This window comes from Ursus arctos, unplaced genomic scaffold (genome assembly GCF_023065955.2).
Source record: "Ursus arctos isolate Adak ecotype North America unplaced genomic scaffold, UrsArc2.0 scaffold_8, whole genome shotgun sequence".
Taxonomy (NCBI): domain Eukaryota; kingdom Metazoa; phylum Chordata; class Mammalia; order Carnivora; family Ursidae; genus Ursus; species Ursus arctos.
Window position 1 is genome coordinate 55,610,540 of NW_026623100.1, and position 22,739 is coordinate 55,633,278.

The 22,739-nt window shown below is 34.5% G+C and overlaps 1 protein-coding gene across 2 annotated transcripts in view; it reads left to right on the top strand.

Moving 5' to 3' along the window:
- The window catches only part of HNRNPLL (heterogeneous nuclear ribonucleoprotein L like), a 36,226-nt gene that overhangs the window by 12,290 nt on the left and 1,197 nt on the right, over positions 1-22,739 (top strand). Inside the window, exons 3-12 of one of the 2 annotated variants that reach the window (XM_026479221.4) lie at positions 2,710-2,947; positions 4,306-4,391; positions 5,650-5,746; positions 5,832-5,904; positions 10,100-10,171; positions 14,875-15,092; positions 17,795-17,916; positions 18,398-18,599; positions 19,878-19,935; positions 20,026-20,124. In XM_026479221.4, coding sequence (XP_026335006.1) covers positions 2,710-2,947; positions 4,306-4,391; positions 5,650-5,746; positions 5,832-5,904; positions 10,100-10,171; positions 14,875-15,092; positions 17,795-17,916; positions 18,398-18,599; positions 19,878-19,935; positions 20,026-20,124 — 1,265 coding nt within the window. The remainder of the gene's footprint in view (positions 1-2,709; positions 2,948-4,305; positions 4,392-5,649; positions 5,747-5,831; positions 5,905-10,099; positions 10,172-14,874; positions 15,093-17,794; positions 17,917-18,397; positions 18,600-19,877; positions 19,936-20,025; positions 20,125-22,739) is intronic. The other variant, XM_026479230.4, reaches the window with a different exon arrangement.

The window sequence follows — 22,739 nt, forward strand, 5'->3', positions numbered from 1 at the left end:
GTCCATTTTAGCCTGTATACTTTTTGATATTTAGTCCATGGGAAAGTGTTTTTATATGTGAATGTAATTCAGTTAATTTGCATAGTACATCATTCTGCCCTCAGGATTGGTAGTTTTGTGTATAAAAAAGTCGTGAAATAATTGGAATAAATTGGTGTATAATTAAAAGTTTAAATTGCATAATTATGTGCAATAGGAGTTTAATTGTATGACATGATCTTGAATAAGAGGTGGCTGCTGTTAAAGCTGAAAGAACCTTAAATAGCCTCCAATGAGGAGTAGGTGTTTTGCTTCAAAATGTTGCCTTTATAGAACCTTTCTCTGTTTATTTCTTTAGTGGTGTGTGTGGGATTATAAAGATTATATAGCAACTGCTTATATTAAAAAGATGCATCACTAAGTTCAACATATAGTAAGTTTATACCTAAAAATGCGTAGGAAAGAAGTTTAGGAGAAACAGGGGCGCCTGGGTGGCACAGCGGTTAAGCGTCTGCCTTCGGCTCAGGGCGTGATCCCGGCGTTATGGGATCGAGCCCCACATCAGGCTCCTCCGCTATGAGCCTGCTTCTTCCTCTCCCACTCCCCCTGCTTGTGTTCCCTCTCTCACTGGCTGTCTCTATCTCTGTCAAATAAATAAATTCTTAAAAAAAAAAAAAAAAAAAGAAGTTTAGGAGAAACGATGTTGAGAATGGTTGTGTTAGTATAATAAAATTCTGTATATTTTTTGTCTTTATTCTGTAGTGTATTCATGTATTGGGATCAAAAGAATGTTTAAAAATCTATACTGAGCCTCTCTTCCTTCTTTTTCCCCTTCCATTAAAGGAGAGGATGCTAGGTATAATTAGCTGTATTGGTTTAAAATTTTAAAACTTTTGGGACCTAATTTGTGTAATAAATCTTTTGCTTCTCCTGTTTTCGTTTAAAAATTAGTAAATGTGTTTCGAGTTACAAGTTGAAAGCACTGACCCTACCGCGTCCCTTAGTCCTTTTGTTTACTTTTTTCTTTTCTTTAGTCTTCCAATCTTCCTCATATTAGTGCTTTTAAAGATTTCTTATAAATTATGTGCCAGACAGTTTAGGTGCATTCTAAAATGTCTGCAACATTCTGATTTCCCCTTCTTTATCTTCTGCTGTTATCTCACTTCTTAACTTTTAAGTCTGTGCTTCCAGCTCACTTTCTGTAGTTATGGAAGGCAGTTTTACTATGACCAAGTCGATAACAGGCCAATAAAAAACTTATTTTTGACCTTTATAATTTTCTATGTGACAAAGAATCAAAGGGCATTATTAACATATTTACTTGGTAATACCATGTAGCTATTCAACCAATTTATATTTGTGAGAGGAGAATGTTTGTTCTTTAATTTCTTTAGTATAGTCCTGATTCCAGGGTTTTCTATTTTTTATATGCCAGACATCAGAACTTTAGCAAGAAATTTCCAAAAGGAATGTTTTTCTCTCCTGGGATTTATATTTTGCGTTCATAATTGGTAAATCTTTAATTCAAGTCTATGGTTTCTGTATTTTCTTTAATTTTGAACAACGTGGGTGGGGAGAGCTAACAAGCCTCATAGACCAACAAATACTGATTGAATGTTACACGGCAGCTCTGTTTCTAGATTCTGAAGTAGGAGGATGAATGAGGCAAGGCAAGCAGTTTGTATGCAGTAACGTAATCTTGACAACAGTCCTTCAAGTTTTATAAATGAGGAAGCTGAAATTCATAAGAAATTACATAATTGGTTACAAAGTGGTCTGTTTCTTATTAATAAACCATTTGCCACTTTTTAAAGGGTAGCGTAGGTCTGGATGCTTATTGAGAAACAGTGCTGTCACTGATTACCTGAGCTCATGTTTTCTTCTGCAGCCTTCTGCCGTTATAAAACCGTGGTAATTGTATTTTAAAACACTTTTAAGGTGCTTGTTCTTGTGAACAGAGAACATGTTGTTTACCCTGGTGTGATCCATGTGCTTTGATTTCTTTCTTCCTTTCCTCCCTTCATTGCTTTATTTTTCATTTCATGTACTAAACTATGTTCCTCCCCAAGAGTATAAAATGAAATGTGAGTAACTTCACCCTCTTGCTCATAGGCAACCATGATTACCATAATCTAGTGAATATCTTTTCATGGATTCTTTAATACTTAAAAGTATTTTGGAGGAGATTATTTGTATGAAATTTAGTTGGTTTGGAGTTGCTTCTATGTATCTTCTGATTCTCTTGTTTTTAGTAAGATGATTGAAAGTATATAGTCAGTTCTTAGTGTGGACACTTATTTATTTGGAAAATTCAATAGAGGTAGTAGTTTCTGTTGTTAGGGGTCCCATCTGCTAATCTTGTCTTCAGTTTTATTTCCATTGGTTTCTATATCGAGATATTTTCTAATACTGCCTGGGAATGGCAGCCTGAAGAATAAATGGGCTGGTGTCATTAGTAACTGATAACAGAAACTTGTGCTTGAGGAGGGCAAAAGGTGGAAAACCTTTCAGTCACAGGAGGATGAGCTTTCGAATATGCATCTTCTACCTGGTGTACCACAATTTATTTGGATGATTTAAGAATTGACTAACATTGGCTGTATGTAGTGAAGAATACTTATCTGTATGATTTGACACATTTTTATTAAAGTCTGCTTTTCCTTGATTGAGAATAAATAATGTTAACTGAATTTATTATATCTGGGTATTCCTTCCCAATCTCCCTTTCAGCTATGTTATGATGATGCCGTTTAAACGGCAGGCTCTAGTGGAATTTGAAAACATAGATAGTGCCAAAGAATGTGTGACGTTCGCTGCGGATGAACCTGTGTACATTGCTGGTCAACAGGCTTTTTTCAACTATTCTACAAGCAAAAGGATCACTCGGCCAGGAAATACTGATGATCCATCAGGAGGCAACAAAGTTCTTCTGCTATCAATTCAGAATCCTCTTTATCCAATTACAGTGGTATGCATTTTATTATAATAAATTAAAAGTGATTTTGAAAATTGCCTCTAGAGTGACTAACATACAGTTTTCTTCACCGCCATCTAGATATTTAAAAATAGTGTTTTTTTAAAGAATTATTAAAATGAATCTTAATTTTGACTATGATGTTTAATGAACAAAGAAATGGTGAGCACTGAAGCTAAAAAGGTCACAAATAAGCACTTTTAAAAATTTGTATTATTTAGCATCAGTGTTAACTGTTTCTGATAAGGAGTTAGACAGACTTGTTAGAAATAGTCCAAGAAATTTCTCTCACTCATGTGCGAGCACATGTGTTAAGACCATCTACTAGGTAAGGACAGAATCCCAAAGATGTATATATTACTATAAGTGCTTTTGAGGTAACTTACTAAAAACCTGTCTGATTTACTTAAAATTTCCTGTTTTGCCCTTTAATAAAGTGATATTAGCTGAATTTTTACAAAGGATTCATGTCCTGAACCAGTTTTCTACTTCATAGTCACATGCTGTTTCATAATAAGCCAGTGAGAAGGACACTTTATTTTGTGATAAATAGAATATCACAGTAAGGGAAGCTCTAATTAGTATGATTTCTAGTAAGGATATATGATATTGGGACATAAAAGAAAGTATAAGATACTATTTAAATTTTATTAGATATTATTTATCTCTGTAACATTTCTAGACTTATTAATAAGCAGTATTAATTAGTATTAATTACAGTATTTTGTGTTTAGGAAGAAAGAATGTACCTAATCTAGTACAAGTACTCTGATTTGTTATGGTTGTATCCCCAGAACCTAATGGTGCCGCTGTGTAATTGTAGGTGCTCAGGAAATTTCTTGATAGTTGAAGAATTGTTCTTAAGTAGATACTTAAGTTCTCTCTTATTTAATTCAGGGATCTTGTTTGCTGACATCTGACATTGTATAAATGATCAAGTTGATTTGTTACTACTTCTTAATATTTATTACTGTAATTCAAGGGATTAGAAAACATTCTGGAGTTACATTTGGAAATCAAAACATAAATTAATTGATTATAGTTTTGGTTTACTTATTGTGTATTGTCACATGTTATTTTAGGTACCTGTTAAAATAAGAATCAAGGATTTATTTAGGAGGTAAAGGTAACAGTCCTTTTGAAATGTTTCATTGTAACTTCTCTAATGTTGAATATACTGTATGGGTGAGGAAATGACTTTAGAAATATAACAGTTTTTAAAAAAGTTTAATTAGTAATGAATAGAAATAACATTTTGAGGGGTTTTTTTTTAAGTTAAAAAAAGCTGGGTATGATCTTCTTGTTTTTCCAAATGTAAAATGTGAAGAAATCTTGTTTTCTTTCCTTCATAGGATGTTTTATATACTGTATGCAACCCTGTTGGAAAAGTACAACGTATTGTTATATTCAAGAGAAATGGAATACAAGCAATGGTTGAATATCCTTTACTTATAAATTTTTTATTGATGTATAAGATTGCTGTGTAATATGGTCTTATTTGTTCCTGCTTAATCATATCTTGACAGGTGGTATTTATTCTCTTCCCAAAAAATCTACTTGTTTTAGATTTAAGAAATGAAACTGCAGTACCCACAGATAAGAATAACTTGCTACCTAAAAACATTCCAGTGCTTCATCTCAGAGTGTGCTTGGTCTTTTTAATGGGGAAAAAAATAACATTATTTGATAATATGTACATCTGTACTTTTTAATTTTATTTTTTAAAATTTTTTTATGTTCAGTTAGCCAACATATAGTACATCATTAGTTTTTGATGTAGTGTCCAACGATTTGTTAGTTGCATATAACCCCCAGTGCTCATTTGTACCTTTTTAAAATGTATCCCAAATGGACTTTTCTGACTCTCCTTAAAATAGGTAGTTTGGAAGTACCAAAACTTTATAGAGCCAGTAATATAAAACGCTTCTTACCTTTTTTTGTTGAATTTTTCAAATGGTCATGGTTTATGTAAGAAGTTTTTTTTTTGTTGAATTTGTTTAACTGTTGAGTAAAAACAGCAAGTTGCAAAATAGTATTATATAATCCCATGTAAAAAAATGACTATCCCCCCAACCTACGTGTACATGTGTGTGCATAGAAAAAGGTGGGGGATATACAGCGAAAGTCTTAATGGTGCTGACTTCAAGCAAGGTGTTTTTGCCCTTTTTTTTTTTTAACCACTTTGGTGGTTTGATTTTTTTTTCTTTTTTTTTTTTTTTTAATTTTAATGATTTTTTATTATATTGATTTTTTTTCTTAAACAACTATAGGCCCAAGTAATTTTTTAAAACCAATAAAATGAAGATAAATGATTATAAAACTCTGCCTTCTCAAGAAATATATAAAAATCAGATATTTGTTTTATATAGATTTGGTTTTTTATAATGTTTTTCCTCCTTTAAGATTAAAATATTTCCTGTTTCAAGGTATCAAGTTGTTGTTTGCCAGGGATTGGGACCATGCTCCATTTCCCCTCTTCTTTTCAGTTTATAAAAGTACTTTTGATGATTTAGAAGGATTAATGTAGATAGTTTGGTTTATTATGTTTTCTTTGGTACCCTGGATCTTAAAAATAAGTTCTTCTAAAATTCATCTAGAAATTTTAAGAGTTATGTTTGATTATTTTCAGTCCTTTTCTTAGGCAGTAAATAATGATTAAATATTGGACACCTTAAAATTTCCTTAATAGAGCTTATGTTTGAATCAGTCCTTTGTGCCCAGAAAGCTAAAGCAGCACTCAATGGAGCAGATATTTATGCTGGATGTTGCACACTAAAAATTGAATATGCAAGGGTAAATATTTTTTCAGCACTTTACCAAAGAAATATTTATGCTTTGGATGTACAATTTGAGCTTACTTTCTTTTTAATCTTAACAGCCAACTCGTCTAAATGTTATTAGGAATGACAATGACAGTTGGGACTACACTAAACCATATTTGGGAAGACGAGGTAAGTATTTTATGCATTTTAGAATGTACTTACATCTGCTGACAAATTTTTACATGCAGTTAGATTCCTTTTTCCTGAGGTGATGAGCTAGTTCATTCAAATGAAAACCTTGTTGGTGAATGCTTTTGTTGCGAAAGGCCATGTAATGCTGGAAAATAACCTTGAAATTAGTGCCCCCTACCGGTATGTACTGAGTTATTTATATTTAGTTCAACAAGGAGCCCACACATACAGGCACGCCCGCAGTTCAAGGACTTGCATTTCTCCAAGCAGCTCTCTCTCTTTGGAGGAGAGGAAACTGATTCAGAATATTCCTTACAAACTGCAAACTTGCACACTGCTTCTCTATGGAAAGGACTTTTCCCCCAAGCTGGACGAGGCATTAAGAAGGATAGAGGACTCCAGCAGGCTGACTCTACACTTCATCATGCACAACATCGGCATCAGCAAAAAGCCCTCTGAAAAACTCAGACTTGCAATTCACCTTGACTGCATACTGCATGCACCATCACCCCAAGTTTTTAAAGGAGGACACTTAACAGTACTTCAGACTTGCATGGGATGAACACCATGATAGACTGTGCCCATTTATTCAAGTTGTATGTGTATATTGGTCTGATTTCCCTTAAGGTTTCAGTTGTAGAATTTAAGACTTCACTAACGGGTACTAGACTTTATTTACAATGTTGTAAATCTTAATGCCCATTAATGTAACTGTTTGCAGTTTAGATTCAAATTGTTAATTGGCAAATAACCAGGGCCAGTTTATCTATAGGTCTTGAGAATTGCTAATGCTCAACCAATCCACACAGATATTAAAGATAAGAGGATTAGAAAGGTGCACATTTGCTGCACTTAAATTTAATCTTTTGGGGTTTTTTCCCTTAACTGTGGATATTGAACAGATTAACATAATGATGAAAAGTTGCATTATATGTAAAAGATGGTTTCTGTGTGGTTTGATTGTAAAGTGGCTGTTTATAAGTTGTCACTTTTTGTAACGATTTAAGGTTATCACTCATGTTAACTTGTGTAACTAGAAATTTTGACATTTCAAATGTAGGGGAAAGTAACATGTTTGTTCAAGGTAGACTATATTTAAACTTGATAAATCTTAAAATAAGAGCATTTCATTTGAGATGCATTTTCACCTATAACTTATAAATGCTAGATTTCATGAGCATAGAGTTGACTGATAAAATTGTTCAACTAACTGTGTGGCAATTCTGGAATATACAAATTAAAATGTGGATCTTGTAAAAACAAGGGGGCTGCAGTATTGGCTACACCTCAACTACAATATCAGTATTTGAAGCACATGTTGAAAAAACTCACCAAGGTGAGCATATCTATAAAAGTCCGTAAAGTAGGAAAAATTTTTATGGCATCCAAAATATCTTGGGGAGTAGGGACTCGATAGTGCATGTACTCTTGCCAAAAGAAAAAATAAAGGACAATGCGATGATCCTTTGCATGTTCCAGTATTTAGAACTTTGGATGATTGGCCCCTTTAATTCTCAATTCTTAGGAAGTCATCTTGCCTTATGCATGGAGTTGCAAACAGGTTTGTATTGTGATGCAGCTTTGGCTGGACCCCACATTTTTCCCTACTTACAAATCTGCTTGGCATAGGCTTGGTACAGTTGAATACAGTATCGGAAAACAAAGCCTTAGTACTCAAACAACAGAACAAGTGGTTGATGAGAAATCTCTCACTTCTGTCAAATTACAGTCTGTTACCGAATACTTTTTTTTTTTTAACTCATTTGAAACAAGTGAGTTTTGGTTACATTTCTCTTAATGTCTCTTAAAACATTTGTAGATATGCTTCTTATTTTAATAGTGTTTATATCTGTTCTTTTAGAAGGTCTAAAGTTTACATAGAGCCAGCTTAGTTTAGTTTTTCATACAAGGAATTAAAATCAGAAAAGGTTAGAAACGTGTGAGGTAGATATTTAAATAGTGAAATATAAAGAAGTAAAGCAGAAGTTTAGTTGGTTTTCAAGGGAAAAACATTCTTGCTTTCTAATTCCTGATATTTTTCTGGCAAGACTAGCAGTTTCTGTTCTTGTTTTTGTAGTGACTTCATCTTCCGCTCAAGTCGATACTGTATTGTAACTTTTTCTACCAAAAAGAACTCTGTAATAAAAATAACCTCATTTTTAAAAGTCCTTTTCAGCCCAAATTACATTTTAGTGCAAAAAATTCTTAGCCTGGACTCCAGAGAATCATTCCAGAAATGTTAAACAAAACTTGTGTATGTGTGCATCTTCTTGGGGAGAAAGGTATACAGCTTCCATCAGATTTCAGATGAATACTTGAAAAGTCACAAACCACTATTTATAGACTGATGTAATCAGTATTTGACTCTTGCGCACTTCTGTTTTATGTGACCTTATATTAGGTAGTGAATGCTTCAAATGAAGAGAATTATTAATAATGAGAATGTTTGGCTGAAAGATACCTTGGGAGACCATCCATTCTATCTCCTTCATTTTATGAATGAAGATTGTGAGTTTCTGTGATTATACAGCAAATTAGTGGTTAAATTGGAATCTTCTGATTCCTAATCTAGTGCTCTTTCTTTTATATAGCACACTGTTAACTATATCAATAAAACTGAGCCATGAAGACATTATGGTGGTTTTGGTTTAAGATTCCTTAGATCAGATAAGGAGTTGCATGTAGTGTTTGGTGGCATGCTTATGTAGAGGAATATTAACAGAAGGGATTAGCACACTGAATTAATTCAGGAGGAGTGGGACTTAAATGATGATGCCGGAACCCATGTAATGGAAAGAAGGAACTGTGAATGACTGAAGAAGAAATGACTGGGGAAGTGGAGGGAGGATCTAGGGTTTGTGGAGAAAGACTAAGTCTGTGAGGCTCAAACGGGATAGAATATGAGTAGAGGACCAATTTCTATACAATATAAAAATTAATTATCTCATTATTTAGGACGAACTGAAAATGTAAGGGAAAGTAGTGAGTACCTTATTATTGGTGTTGGGTAAGCAGAGGGCCAGATGGTTCCAATTGATAGGGATGGTGTAAAGAGAATTTATACACTGAATAAAAGTTGAATTAGATGACCTCTTAGGTCCCTTTTAATGCTATGGTAACTTGGAATAGGTACTTTAAATGATACTTCTCTAGGCTGAAGTGAAAATTATTTCTCATCTCCCATAAACCTCATTTGTTTAGGTGACTAAGGATTTATAGAAGGCCTCTCTATGAATTTTCAAAGATTAGAATGACCAGACTCATAAGATATATTTTAAAAAAACTTATTTGGTACTATAATTTGATAAGCAAACTTTCTAAAAGTATTGTACAGTAATTTCTAAAATCAACCAACCAACATAGGAAGTGCTATTTTAGAAGTTTAACAAGTAATTTTTTTTTTTGATGTCTCAAATTAAATTTAGGAAAATTGGCATGCCTTTCCTGAAAACGTAGCTAGAACAAAAATTATTTTTTAGGAGTATTGTAGTACTCTCATCCAATAATGTAGCCCCCTTGGTTAGTTTTATCTTGGCATATTTAAACTTTGGGGGGGTGCTCATAGTCCTGCCTGGTGTTAAGTCTATAGACAATGACCAATCCATGATATAATATGGGCCAGTGATGTGCAAATTTCCAGCTCTCAAGTCAGTAGGTGTTTGTAAATATGTGTATATACATACAAAATACTCTGTGTTTACTGATTGTGAAACCATGTAATACAGGTTGTTGTTGGCTTATGCTGAACTTCTTGAAAGAAGCCCACTTTGAAAATGTGTTGCTGTTGAAGCTAATAGTATGATTCAGGTACTGTCTTTCAAAAGTACTGCACTTAAAGCTTGTTTTAAAGACATGTATTGGTAAAAACTTCTGTACAGTGTCAAACTCTAGCATTGTGTATGTTCACTTTCTGAAAAGTATCCATTCTTTCCTTAAATTTGAAAGTGTGATTGTATTTGGCATTTGCCAAAAAGATATTTTCAAGTTAAGTGGAATTTGTTAGATAGAATTACTTCCTTAAACTCTTGGTGTTTGTATTTAAATTGGATATGAATGGATGTTTAAAGTTAACCAGGAATCATATTTCTTTTATGAATTGTAATGGATGTTTTGAATGGGTGTTTCCCATGTGAGTACTCTGTTAAGTACTTGGGTCACAATTGTTAAAACCATGTTTCTACTTTTGTGTCAGATAGAGGAAAGGGTCGCCAGAGACAAGCCATTTTGGGAGAACACCCTTCTTCGTTTAGACATGATGGCTATGGTAAGTTTGTCAAGGCAGAAGGAAGGTAGTATAGACGAACTATTAGAATTTTTGCATTTCTGATGAAGAATGGCACATTTCTTGTCTCTGTTTTTCCTGCTCACCTGACTTGGTTTATGGAGGATCAGTCCCTTATAATGTACTCCCAAGGAGTTGTCCAAAATCCTTTGTTTTCCTAGGATATTGCTATATCATAGTCCTTGAGATGAATGAGAGCTATTGGTTGGGGATTGAAAGCTTTTTTTTTACCATTTTGGTTTGGTTTGGTTTGGTTTGGTTTTGATTTGATTAGTAATGGGCTCTGATCTGTTAGAGTACCAAAAGGAAATATTATTTCTTAGTAAGTATATTTTCTTCCATTCTAGCAATTATGAACAAAGAGGAACTTGGAGTAAAAAGGCAGAAAGAATGGGGCATTTGTCAAAAAGAAACATGTTTCTGGTTAGAGCCTAATTCTTTAGTTCTACAGTTGGTATTTTGGCTTTGGCTAAATTTGTTTGGATTTAATTCTTACTCTTAAAACTTCTCAGTTTTAATGTTTGCTATGTTGGTAAGATTAAGATCATGAAATCCAGAATAATATTCTTCCCCAGGAAAAAGTTAGGTATCAGACTATTGTCCTTGTAGGGGTAGATGTTGAGAATTGCTATTGATAAGACTTTTAACTGGTTATAAGTTCTGTGTTTTTAAATCTTTTTTGGTTTTTAGTAGTCGTTATTGACCCCACCTATTCTGTGGTTTAAAGCTGAAGTACAATGCTACTGGAAGTGGTGGAAGATAGAAATTGCTATATTGTACTCTCAGGATTTATCTTCGAAAATCTCCCAGTGTTGTCTGTTGTCTGAAATGTTTTCAGATTGCCTACATGTTTGATGACTGTTCTTAGCCGTGAGTTTTAGCGTATTCCTTAGTGTCTTTTACTGAACTCTGGGATTTAGTGTGTGTGTGTGTGTGTGTGTGTGTGTGTGTGTGTGTGTGTCTGTTCAGGTTACTATGGAAGTCTGTATGGCAGAAGTGATTGAAACAATCTGTTGTCAAAACAGTAAGTGTGGTATAGAATGAAAATCTTCCTACAGTTGTTTTAATGAGTTCCTTGATCATTTTTCTTAGCTGTTTCTTTAACAGCATAAATATTAAATCTGGTCATATGGATAGATCTGCTTCTGTAGTAAAGAAACGCTTCTTAGGAGCCCAGTATGCTTTCCACAATGGAAGGTTACAAAGAATTGCTAATCACAAGTTTGTAGTGTAGTTGTGGAGTATATGTGGCAGTCAGTGGAAGGCCAAAAGTTGTTTAAATATTTTGCCAAAGGGGTCTAGAAAAATCTGGGAAAGAATAAATGAAGGACAAAGAACCCTACTGTGGTAGTGTTGACAGACTATTTTATGAGTATGGGTTTTCAGGTTTGCCTTTCTTTATAAAATATATCTTACTGAAAAATTGTATAAATAAAAATATATACATGCTTAGAAGAACTTTATATTTTTTAAAAAGCCTATTGTGAAATTCTTTGTCAGTTTCATACCCTAATTGGTTTTGCGTGTTTGTGTGTGTATGTAAATTTTAAAATGTAAGCTTACTTAAAGAGAGGTGCAAAATTCTTTGCATTGGCAGTGAAATAGGGTTCTGCTGAGGAGGAATGGTTGTGGTGGGGTTGTGTAGGGGCGTCCATCCTGAGCTGTGTCCATTGAAACAGTTAACTCTCTGAGCATAGTTTGTTCTACTTTCCTAGGGAAGTAAGCAGAATAGAGTGTAAGAGGAGAGAGAGAGATGAATAAAAAGAGGTAGAGAAGTAAGGTGAGGAAATTGGGGGAAAAGCAAAGAAGATGGGAGTAGGTGGTAGTGATATATTGAGCCTTTTTAAAAACTGCAAATCATAGCTGTATTCCTTCAGATCAGCAGTTCAGCAGAACAGGTGTTTTTGCATTTTGGTGCCATATCATGGGTGGCTTTTCCTTTATGATATAGGTATATGAGAATGAGGGAATAGAAAAGGCTTAATTATTTAATTAGATTAAATTTATTCATTGGCTTATTATAGCAGTATAAATCTGTGCTTTCAGAATTCTTAAGGTCTTTTACTTTGGGAAGCCCTGTCCTGTGAGGTTGAACTGGTAGACGCCCTCATACTTGAAAGTATTATTTTTGCAACTTTTCTATAGACTTATTTTCTGTGGGTCTAAGAAAAGTTTGTTTATTAATTGCTAGCATCTTTGGATATGGCTTCTGGACAAAGGTTTTAAAGTATAAGGTTGAGAAATGCCCTCCAAATGATAATATTGCCATTTGTGTAGCATTTTCCCACATAAGTGAATTTTTTTAATACCTGAAGTATTAGCTTTTTAAGCATCAAAACATTTTGTATGAACTTCTTGTTTTATGTATAGAAACCTTTAAAAATATTTCTATTTTTTCTTCTTAAACAATATAGGCAACAATTTAAATAGTGTGGATAACATAATTTAATCCTGATGGCTAAGGTCATAATTACAAACATCAGTTATATTCTCTTGCACTGAATCCAGTTGTCACCTATGGCAGTGGATCTCAACATTTTTGGACCTTGGCCAACTTATGTAGAGTGGAAGTTTCCATTGCCCATCCACCACACATCTTTCTACTTTCTGTGAAAAAGAAAATTAAGTGATAATAGTGAAGTGTCATTACCATACAAGCAAATGGTCGTAGTGGAGGGACGACGGTATAGTATGGATATGCACTTTTGCAGTAGGAATAAGAATGATTGATATTTGACCCCAGCAAATGTATAAAGTTTAAATTAGAGATGAAAATATGTGTTGTTACTAACAAGTAACTCACCATGAACTATATTGTTTGTTTTGATAAACTACTAATTATCAGCAAGAAGGGCAGTTGAACACCATTCCAATTTAAGGCAACACTGATGATGATGCATTGATGAAGTGTTTCTTCCTCCATGAAATTGTAGGAATTCACACCGTGTGTGTGCTCGGTGATAGTATTGCTGTGTTGTTATGAATGGCAGCTATATTTAGAGTACTAAATACTGAATTGGAGTCCGCATAAGCTCGAATAGCGTGCTATGAATACCTAAGTGTAGTTCGTAGTAACTTATTTAGTAGAGGACAAGTGTCCCTTAGCCTTACATAAAAATGAGAGTCAGTAGTATTACATATTCTTTACTTCTTGAAAAATTAGAAGACGACTTGGGTTTTTGGATTGGTTTCTTGCACATCAGGAGGACCTTTCCATATTATAAGAGTATGCTTCTGTAATCACTAACTCAGGGCAACCTAACATGTATGACTTTATATTTCTGAGCTCTGCCTCCATTTTAGTTGCTGCTTCTTTTTTTTTAAATTGAAATATAGCTGACATACAATGTTACATTAGTTTCAGCGATTGGATGATTCTGTATGTTGTACAGTGCTCGCCATGATAAATGTAGTACCATACAGCATTATTATAATATTATTGACCATGTTCCCTCTGCAGTACTTTTCATCCCGGAGCCTTACTTTTTTGTAACTGGGAGTTGATACTTGATCCCCTTCACTTATTTCACCCTCTCTTTTCTCCCCTCCAGCACCCACCAGTTTGTGAGTCAGTTTCTTAGTTGCTTCTCAGTTCTTATGACTCTTCTTGCTGTTGTGAATGTGCCCTACACCTGCTTTTAGTATCACTTCCTCCAGACTCCCCCATTCCTGTCTGTTCCATTCACTTTAGCTTTATTTTTCTTGTTACTTCCAATCTGTTATGGATGGGAAAACTGGATGAATCAAAGTTGTTTAGAACTACTCTAAAATTAGAAAGTTTTTTTTTTTTAAGATTTTATTTATTTATTTGACAGAGACAGCCAGCGAGAGAGGGAACACAAGCAGGGGAGTGGGAGAGGAAGAAGCAGGCTCCCAGTGGAGGAGCCTGATGTGGGGCTCGATCTCAGAACGTTGGGATCACGCCCTGAGCCGATGGCAGACGCTTAACGACTGTGCCACCCAGGTGCCCCAGAAAGTTGTTCTTAATAAGGATTCTCAGTATGAGACATAGATTTGTGTGTGTGTTTTGACAACGGTTTCAGATATTCAGGCATTATTCTGGGTTCTTGATGTTGTTTCAGATAATGCAGGGTGCTGAATAAATGACACCTTTGAGTAGGTGAGATATTAACGAAATTAGGGATTTCATTTCCTAAATTAGAATTGGGGAAATAAAATACCAGACAGCACATTACAGTAAAATATATTCAAGGAGATAGCTTTTCAGTGGAACTAAAGAGATACTCTTTCTGTTAAGTCTGTATAGAGATAGTTTCTGAGATTTCACTGTATATTTTATTGTGTCATCCTCCGAAAGATGTTGGCAGAAGGTTTTTTAAAAAAACTTGAGATATAATTTATACGCAGCGGCCCAAAGTTCTACACTGATTCTCCCCATCCCTGCTATCTATGGCCTGAGCTTATCTACTTTTTTGTTAAACAGTATTTTTAAAAATATGAACTTAAAGCCTGATGTATATGCAGGGATGTGCAGGTCAATGTATCTTGGATCTGGTATACGGAAATACAGATTTTATTAATCCCCACAGGTTATATTTGAATATTAATGCATTTGAGTTTTCCTCGGACATACATCAAACTAGCTAATATTAAAAGAGTTTATTTTTAGTGTGGTGAAGGGTATCTGCTAAAGTTGTGTTTTGTTTTATTTCTCATTTTTATAGGATCCCATGGTCCATTATTGCCTTTACCGAGTCGTTACAGAATGGGCTCTCGAGATACACCTGAGCTTGTTGCGTATCCATTACCACAGGCTTCTTCCTCTTACATGCATGGAGGAAATCCCTCTGGTTCAGTTGTAATGGTTAGTGGATTACATCAGCTAAAAATGAATTGTTCAAGAGTATTCAACCTATTCTGCTTATATGGAAATATTGAAAAGGTAAGTTCTGTTTTATATTAATTTCTTTTGCTAGGATATCTAATAGGAAAGTTTGAAAAGGCAGCAAATACATGTGTCTTCTCCTTGTATTAGGAACATACAGGTTCTTTTAGTAGTAACCCACATAAGCTAAAAATTCATTAGGCACTTCAGAAATTTTTTTTTGGTAAGTGATCAGTCTGTGTTTTTATAGCTAATATAAATAGAAGTCCAAAACAGTAGTTTAATCAGTTACTAGCCTGTATTTCTAGCGTTGCAGTGTTTTAACACTTAACATGTCGAACTACAGAATTTGAAAGAGAAGTTACTTTCATGGAGCTTGGCCACAAGTCATGAATTTTGGGAGAGTTCTAGATTTAAATACTCTCTTCCAAATACTAGAGTTCCAGTATATTCTGAGGAACAATGTGCTTTTAGCTCTATCAGTATTTGAAACTGACCCACTTTCAAAGAATGTGTCCAAAACTTTATCTGGAGGCTTACACTCAAAAAGTAGCAATTGCATGGTGCACTGGGTGTTATATGCAACTAATGAATCATTGAACTGTACATCAGAAACCAGGGATGTACTGTACGGTGGCTAACATAATATAATAAAAAAACATTTAAAAAAAAGTAGCAAGACATTTAAATTTTACATATTTTAAAGATCTTTAAAGTTGTAACCTTCTTTTCATTAGACAACCATGTCCCTAGATCTGTGATGTTTTGTTCATTGATATCTCATAAATATTTAAAATAGTTCCTGTCATAAAGTAGATACTTAAACTGTTTTATAAAGAATCATGGAAAATTTAACTGGGAAAATGATTGGTCATCTTAAGTTACCAATTGTTTGATACACTTGCCAATTTGAGTTTCAGTACTGAGCTAATGTTATTTTTCTCTATTGTTTTAAGTGATTTTAGTGTTCTTTTCACAACAATAAAAAGGTACAAGCATGTGAGTCATAAATGTGTGGGAACGGGAACATGGCTTGAAAAGTTGGTACTCTTAGTTCATTAATTCTAAAATAAAGGCTCCTTGAACTAAGAAACCAACTCAGAAAATCTCTGAAACAAGAATTTCCTCAACATAACCATTTGACCGCATTTGGAAAAGAAAAGAAAGAAAATCCCATATTTGGTCTAGGGATAACATATGGGGTATTTCTGCTTATATAACTTGCCAGGAATACATGGAACAGATTTAGCAACATTGGGAGAAGTAGTTCAGATTTTTTCACATAGACATTTATCTTAGACACCTAGGTGTTACTTAAGGTTTGGGAACTGCATGTTTGATAACTAAATGGACTTTAATGTGTATTTTAACCTTACCACATAATGTTTTCTGTTGCGCTTTTCACATTTGTGGACAATCAGAAACAGTTTAATCAACATTTTTAGTATGTCTTTTTCTTTTCTGTTATGAATTGTCTCATGATTTAGACTAAATCACTGAAGTTTTCTGTGTGCTATTTGAACAATTGCAGTCTCACATGTCAAAAATTTTTAAACATTTTAAACGATCTGTTATGATACATGAAACTTAAGTTATTGCTAATCCTTTAAAAGACCTATATGTAGGTAATTACGCCTCACCTTTTTTATTTTGATTTACAAGTATAAGAGCTACATATTTAACATAAGATATTTAGTCATTGTTAGATTTGTAGGATGTTATTGGATTAAATAAAGGTATAGAAATTTCACCCACAAGAAGATCATTGATTTCAAGTAAAGCTGGAAAGTTCTGCTACAACTGAGTTTTGTTCCAAGTACAGGTATAGTATAAAACCACTGGAATAGCCCATTAAAATTGGTAGTTTGCAAGGGTGGATATAAATGTTATGCTGCATTTGTTATGTAAATACATTTGTAGTATTCTTTTAAGGCTAACAGATAAGTATGTTCAAGGTGTCCTGAATGTTGGTGCTACAGAATAGCTATTTAAGGACTTTCTAAGGGGTAGATACTATGCTGAATGATTATCATACTTTAACCCATTTAACCCTTATTACTATAGTGTTACCTACTAAAATTAGAATAATATAAGAGAATAAGTATGGCCTCTGCCCAAGATGCCATGAAAAATTGTGAAGTATGCCTGTTTTTAAAACTGCCCCTACCTTGTACAAACCTTCCTGCTGGCAATGCTGTCTCAAGGCCGTCATGCATTATGGCGTATGGCATCTTGTTTATTGCTTTAACAGCATTCTGAGTAGTTGGGAATTATTAATTTACTTTAAAATTTTTGACCTGCCTACCAGAATATAAGTTTCAAGAAGACCGTGTCTACTATGTTTACCATTAATCCCCAGTACCCAGCACAGTGTTTATCAAAACATTTTAGGAACCTAATAAATATTTGTTGTGTAAATAAATATTGATGAACCCTACCAGATGTTATCATTGTCTCTGTTTTATAGGGAAGTCTGTGGCTCAGAGAAGAAAATTGCCCCAAGTCATACAGTAAATAGCAGAGCCAGGGTAAGCCTGTGCTCTTCTTCATTGTGCTACACAATAGAATTAGTCTTCCTTTCTAACTTTGTTGAATTTTGGTAAGAGTTACAAGTGTCCCATAGCACAGCAAAGTCAAGTCAAGATTCCAGGCGATCCTCTGTATTTGACCTCAGCCACTTAAGTCATACTCCCTTTCAGAAATTCCGTTATTGTAGAAGGGAAGTAAACGGTCACCTTTTTGGGATTTTGTATTTACAGGTAAAATTTATGAAGACCATTCCTGGTACAGCACTGGTAGAAATGGGTGATGAGTATGCTGTAGAAAGAGCTGTCACACACCTTAACAATGTCAAATTATTTGGAAAAAGACTTAATGTTTGGTAATTATCTTAAGTGGTAAATTTTAAAAGTATTTTAAAATCTTCATTTTTGTTAGAAATATTAATTTCAATTTTAGAATATTTTAATGTAATTGAGAGCACATTTGAAACTAGCGCCTATAATGTTACCATTCTAGACAAAGTATGTTACGGTCGTACAATTCAGGTTTTGCCCACCTATACCTAGTTTTTAGTGTTATGATCATAAAACAGAGTGTTAAAAATGGTCAAGTTTTATGTAAGGTTTCCTAATGTGAAAATATACCTAAACTATAAGAGTGATGGATTATAACCTAAAGTAAATTTAAATATTCAAATAAGTGTTTAAAATATTAAATAATTAAATCACATTTAAATAGCTACATTTGTCTTATTTGTTAAAATTGATGCAGGCATAGATATTAACATTTTGACACTGCCTACTTGTTGCTTTTTAATCTAACAAGGTATGTTCTGTACCCTTTTCCTTCCCAATCTTCAGTGTGTCTAAACAACATTCAGTTGTTCCAAGTCAAATATTTGAGCTGGAGGATGGTACAAGTAGCTACAAAGATTTTGCAATGAGCAAAAATAATCGCTTTACAAGTGCTGGTCAAGCATCTAAGAATATAATCCAGCCACCCTCATGTGTGCTGCATTATTATAACGTTCCATTGTGTGTCACAGAGGAGACTTTCACAAAGGTAGGTGCTGAAATACTATTGTGTAGAATGTTCCTATTTCTTATTAGCCTCATTTTAAAGTCTTGCTCTATTCATCATCTGCTTTTTATATTATTAGTATTCTGTTATTTATTTGGTTCTTTATAGTTCACTCTTTGACCATTGTACTTTTCTGGCCTCCATTCTGCATTAGTCTTTTTTAGTCTTTTGTTGGCTCAGTCTTTTTGAGAGTTGGAATTAGAATGAGATACTTGACTTCTGCATTCAGAAAGTTCTTTTATTATGCCCTTAAATCTTCCTATAACATGGGGCACTTGGGTGGCTCAGTCAATTAAGTGTCTGCCTTCAGCTCAGGTTATGATCCCAGGGTCCTGGGATTGAGTCCGCATCAAGCTCCCAGCTCAGCGGAGAGCCTACTTTTCCGTCTCCCTTTGCCCTCCCCCATCTCCCGGCCTCATGTTTGTGCTCGCTGTCTCGTAAAAATAAATAAAATCTTAAAAAAAAAAAAAATCTTAACCCGTGACAAAATTTTATATATCCCTTTTTCCCAAACTGTAGGAGATGCTTCAGAAAAAAATTGGTTTTCTGGAACTCCACTCCCTGCCTTAGGTACTAGATAAATCCTGACAACTCTGAGAATACATATTTTAGTTACAAATCTATGGTTTTATTATACAGCACTAAATTATTTATGTAGTTTATAGAATATCACTTTTTAAAGTTGATTTTCTCATAGAACCTACCAATCTAAAAACATGTTTGATTTAATTCATTAATGCCAGATTTAAATGCTGCCATAAAGTTTACTTTTTCTTTTTTCTAGAGAGAGAGAGTGAGAGCATGGGCACATGTGTGCACGCAGGGGTGGGGGGAAGGGGCAGAGGGAGAGGCACAGAGAGAATTTTTTTTTTTTTTTTAAAGATCTTATTTATTTATTTGACAGAGAGAGACAGCAAGAGAGGGAACACAAGCAAGGGGAGTGTGAGAGGGAGAAGCAGGCTTCCCACCGAGCAGGGACCCCAGTGCGGGGCTCAATCCCAGGATCCTGGGATCATGACCTGAGCCGAAGGCAGACGCTTAACGGCTGAGCCACCCAGGTGCCCCGCACAGAGAGAATCTTAAGCAGGCTTCATGCTGGGGCCCAATGCTCACGACCCTGAGATGATGACCTGAGCTGAAATCAAGAGTCGGACATTTAACCGACTGAGCCACCCAGGTGCCCCCATAAAGTTTACTTTCTAAAAAGCAGGAATATTATTCTGGCCATATCTTTAATGGAGTTTTACATTTCTTTGACAGTTATGTAATGACCATGAAGTTCTTACATTCATCAAATATAAAGTGTTTGATGCAAAACGTAAGTGCACATTCCCTCTTTTTAAGTTTTCTGGTTAAACTGATGACAAGCAAATAACAACTGGATTTGTGTTTCTTTATTTTGTTTTAGCTTCTGCCAAAACACTTTCTGGGCTATTAGAATGGGAGTGCAAAACTGATGCAGTAGAAGCCCTTACAGCACTTAATCACTACCAGATAAGAGTTCCAAGTAAGTAAAATTATGTCATAATTATTCAACAGGAGTTACTTCAGAAACATCGACAATCATTTTAAAATAACATCTGTTTTTTTTCTTTTAATTTAGAGAAGTATGAAGAAAAAAGGCATATAAATCCCACAACCCACACAATCCTTATATTAGTTTCCTATTGCTATGTAACAGATTACCATATTTAGCAGCTTAAAACAGCAAACTGAGGGTCAGTAGTCTGTGGACAGTTGAGCTCAGTGTTTCTAGCTTAGGTTCTCTTGAGGTTGCAGTCAAGCTGTTGCTACAGTCATTTCACGTCATGATTGGGGATTGGGAAATCCATTCCCAAGCTCATTTATGTGGTTGTTTGCAAGTCCAGTGACGTTACATTGGCCATTTCATCATGGTAGCTGGCTTCCTTCAGCGTGAGTGATCCAAGAAGGATGAGCGCAAACGATTAAAACAGAAGCCACAGTGTTTTTATAACCTAACATCAGAAGTGACATACTATGACTTATGCAGTCTGTATTCTTGTGGTCGCCCGGACCAGCCGTGGTGCAGTGTGAGAGGGGACTGTGTAGAGCTGTGAATACCAGGAGGGTAGGGATCACTGGCGCCATCTGGGGTGCTGGCTCCCACAGTCCCTGTTGATCTTTTTAGAAGAAAGCAATACATTTATATGGTTCAAAAACTTAACAGCACATGAGGGTACAAAATGAAAATTAAAGCTTTCTACAGCTTCTAACCTATTTGGCTCCTTTTATTCTTCCTCCTCAGTGTATGTATATCTACGTTTTTAAAAGTTACACAAAATGGTTCTTCTCTTCATACTCTTCATTGCCTTGCTGTTTTCACTTAATATGTCTTGGAGCTATTTCCATATCAGCACCTGCAAAGCTACTACTCTTTTTAAAGCACACACAGAGTAGCTATTCATAGTAGAGATATACCACAGTTTGATTTACCCATTTCCCCACTGGTGAATACAGTTTTTTACCAATTGTTTTTTCTGTTACTATAACATCCTTATCATTGCACTTTTTGTATTTTGCGGGGCAATTTCCTAGTAGTGGAGCACATAAAGGTTTATATTCTGATAAATGTTGCTAGATTGCCCTTTAAAAACGTTGCACCAGTTTACATTTCTAGCTGTGGAATGTGAAAATGCCCGTTGCCCAACACTCTTTACCAACACTGAGTCTTGTCAGACTTTTCAATCTTAAACCAAGATGATAGATGAAAAATGGTATTCCATTGTTTTAATTTGTATTAAATGAAATTGTCGCTGTTTCTTCTCTCCAGAATGGTAAATGGCCTCTTTTTCTACCATACAGAGTGCACTCAAGTATTTAACTTCGGAAGCTTTGTGCTGTGTACTTTATTTTGATCCTGGATCTAAAGGGTGTTAAACCCTTATTTTTCTAAATAGTGGGAGAAAAAATATTAATTTTATTAGGTGTGATGTGGAAAAAAAGGAAAAATACACACTGAAGGATTTATGGGTAAAATAACATATCTAGGATTTACTTTAAAATATTCTAGCTTCCAAAACGTGTGTCAGGTAGTAGATGAAATAAGACTGCCAGATGCTGACAATTATTGAAGCTAGGTGATAGATAAATGGGGGTTTATCATATCAATCTATATATTTTTTTTATATTTGAAAGTCTTAATTAAAAGATAAAAAATAGGAATACCTCCTATCATTTAATTTTTAGTCACAAAAGTAAATTTTAAGTAGTAAATCAAGCTTAATATTTGTTAGAAGGGTTTAAAATTGTATGCATATTTGAGACATACTCAAGATATATTTTCATATCTTGAGTTCAACTCCTTGCAGGCAGGAACAGTTATTTTTTTATCCTCTCCAGTGTCATGCAAATACTTGTTAATTGATATGCCTTTTCCTTTATAGGAATTAAAAAACATTTTTTTAATACATAAGATACCAGGATTGTTTCTTTGCATAATTAATTGAGGAAGAGATATCTCTGCCTGGTCTGAAAAGTTAAAGAAAAATGTATAAAATGGAAAAAATTTTGTGGATTATTCTTTGTTTTTTTTGAGTAGTTTTTAGAATTTAATACTAGATCTCCTGGAACTTTTTCAGCTTACTAATACCTTCCTGTACATTCCATTCTTATCCCATTTCCCAGCCTGTATTTGAATTGGCTATTTTTTAATTTAAATTCAATTAGCCGCCATATAGAACATCATTAGTTTCAGATGTAGAGTTCAAGAATTCATCAGTTGTATATAACACCCAGTGCTCATCATATCACCCTATTACCCCTTGCCCCCCCCCCCAACCTCCCCTCCAGCAACCCTCAGTTTGTTTCCTAGAGTTAAGAGTCTCTCCTGGTTTGTCTCCCTCTCTATTTCCCATTCAGTTTCAACTGGCTTTTATAGAGGAATTGCCATTCTAATATATTCTGCAAAGTTAGCTTTGCTAATGGACATAAGCCGAATCCCATACTGTTTATCCCTAATGATTAATTAATTCACTAAGAAATATTGAGTGTGTCTATTTGTCAGATAAGGTTTAGAGCAGTAGGAATGTAGCAGTGGACAAAATCCCTGCCTTCGTGTGGCTTACCTGCTGGTAGAGATGTACAAAAGTAATCTTTCCCTTA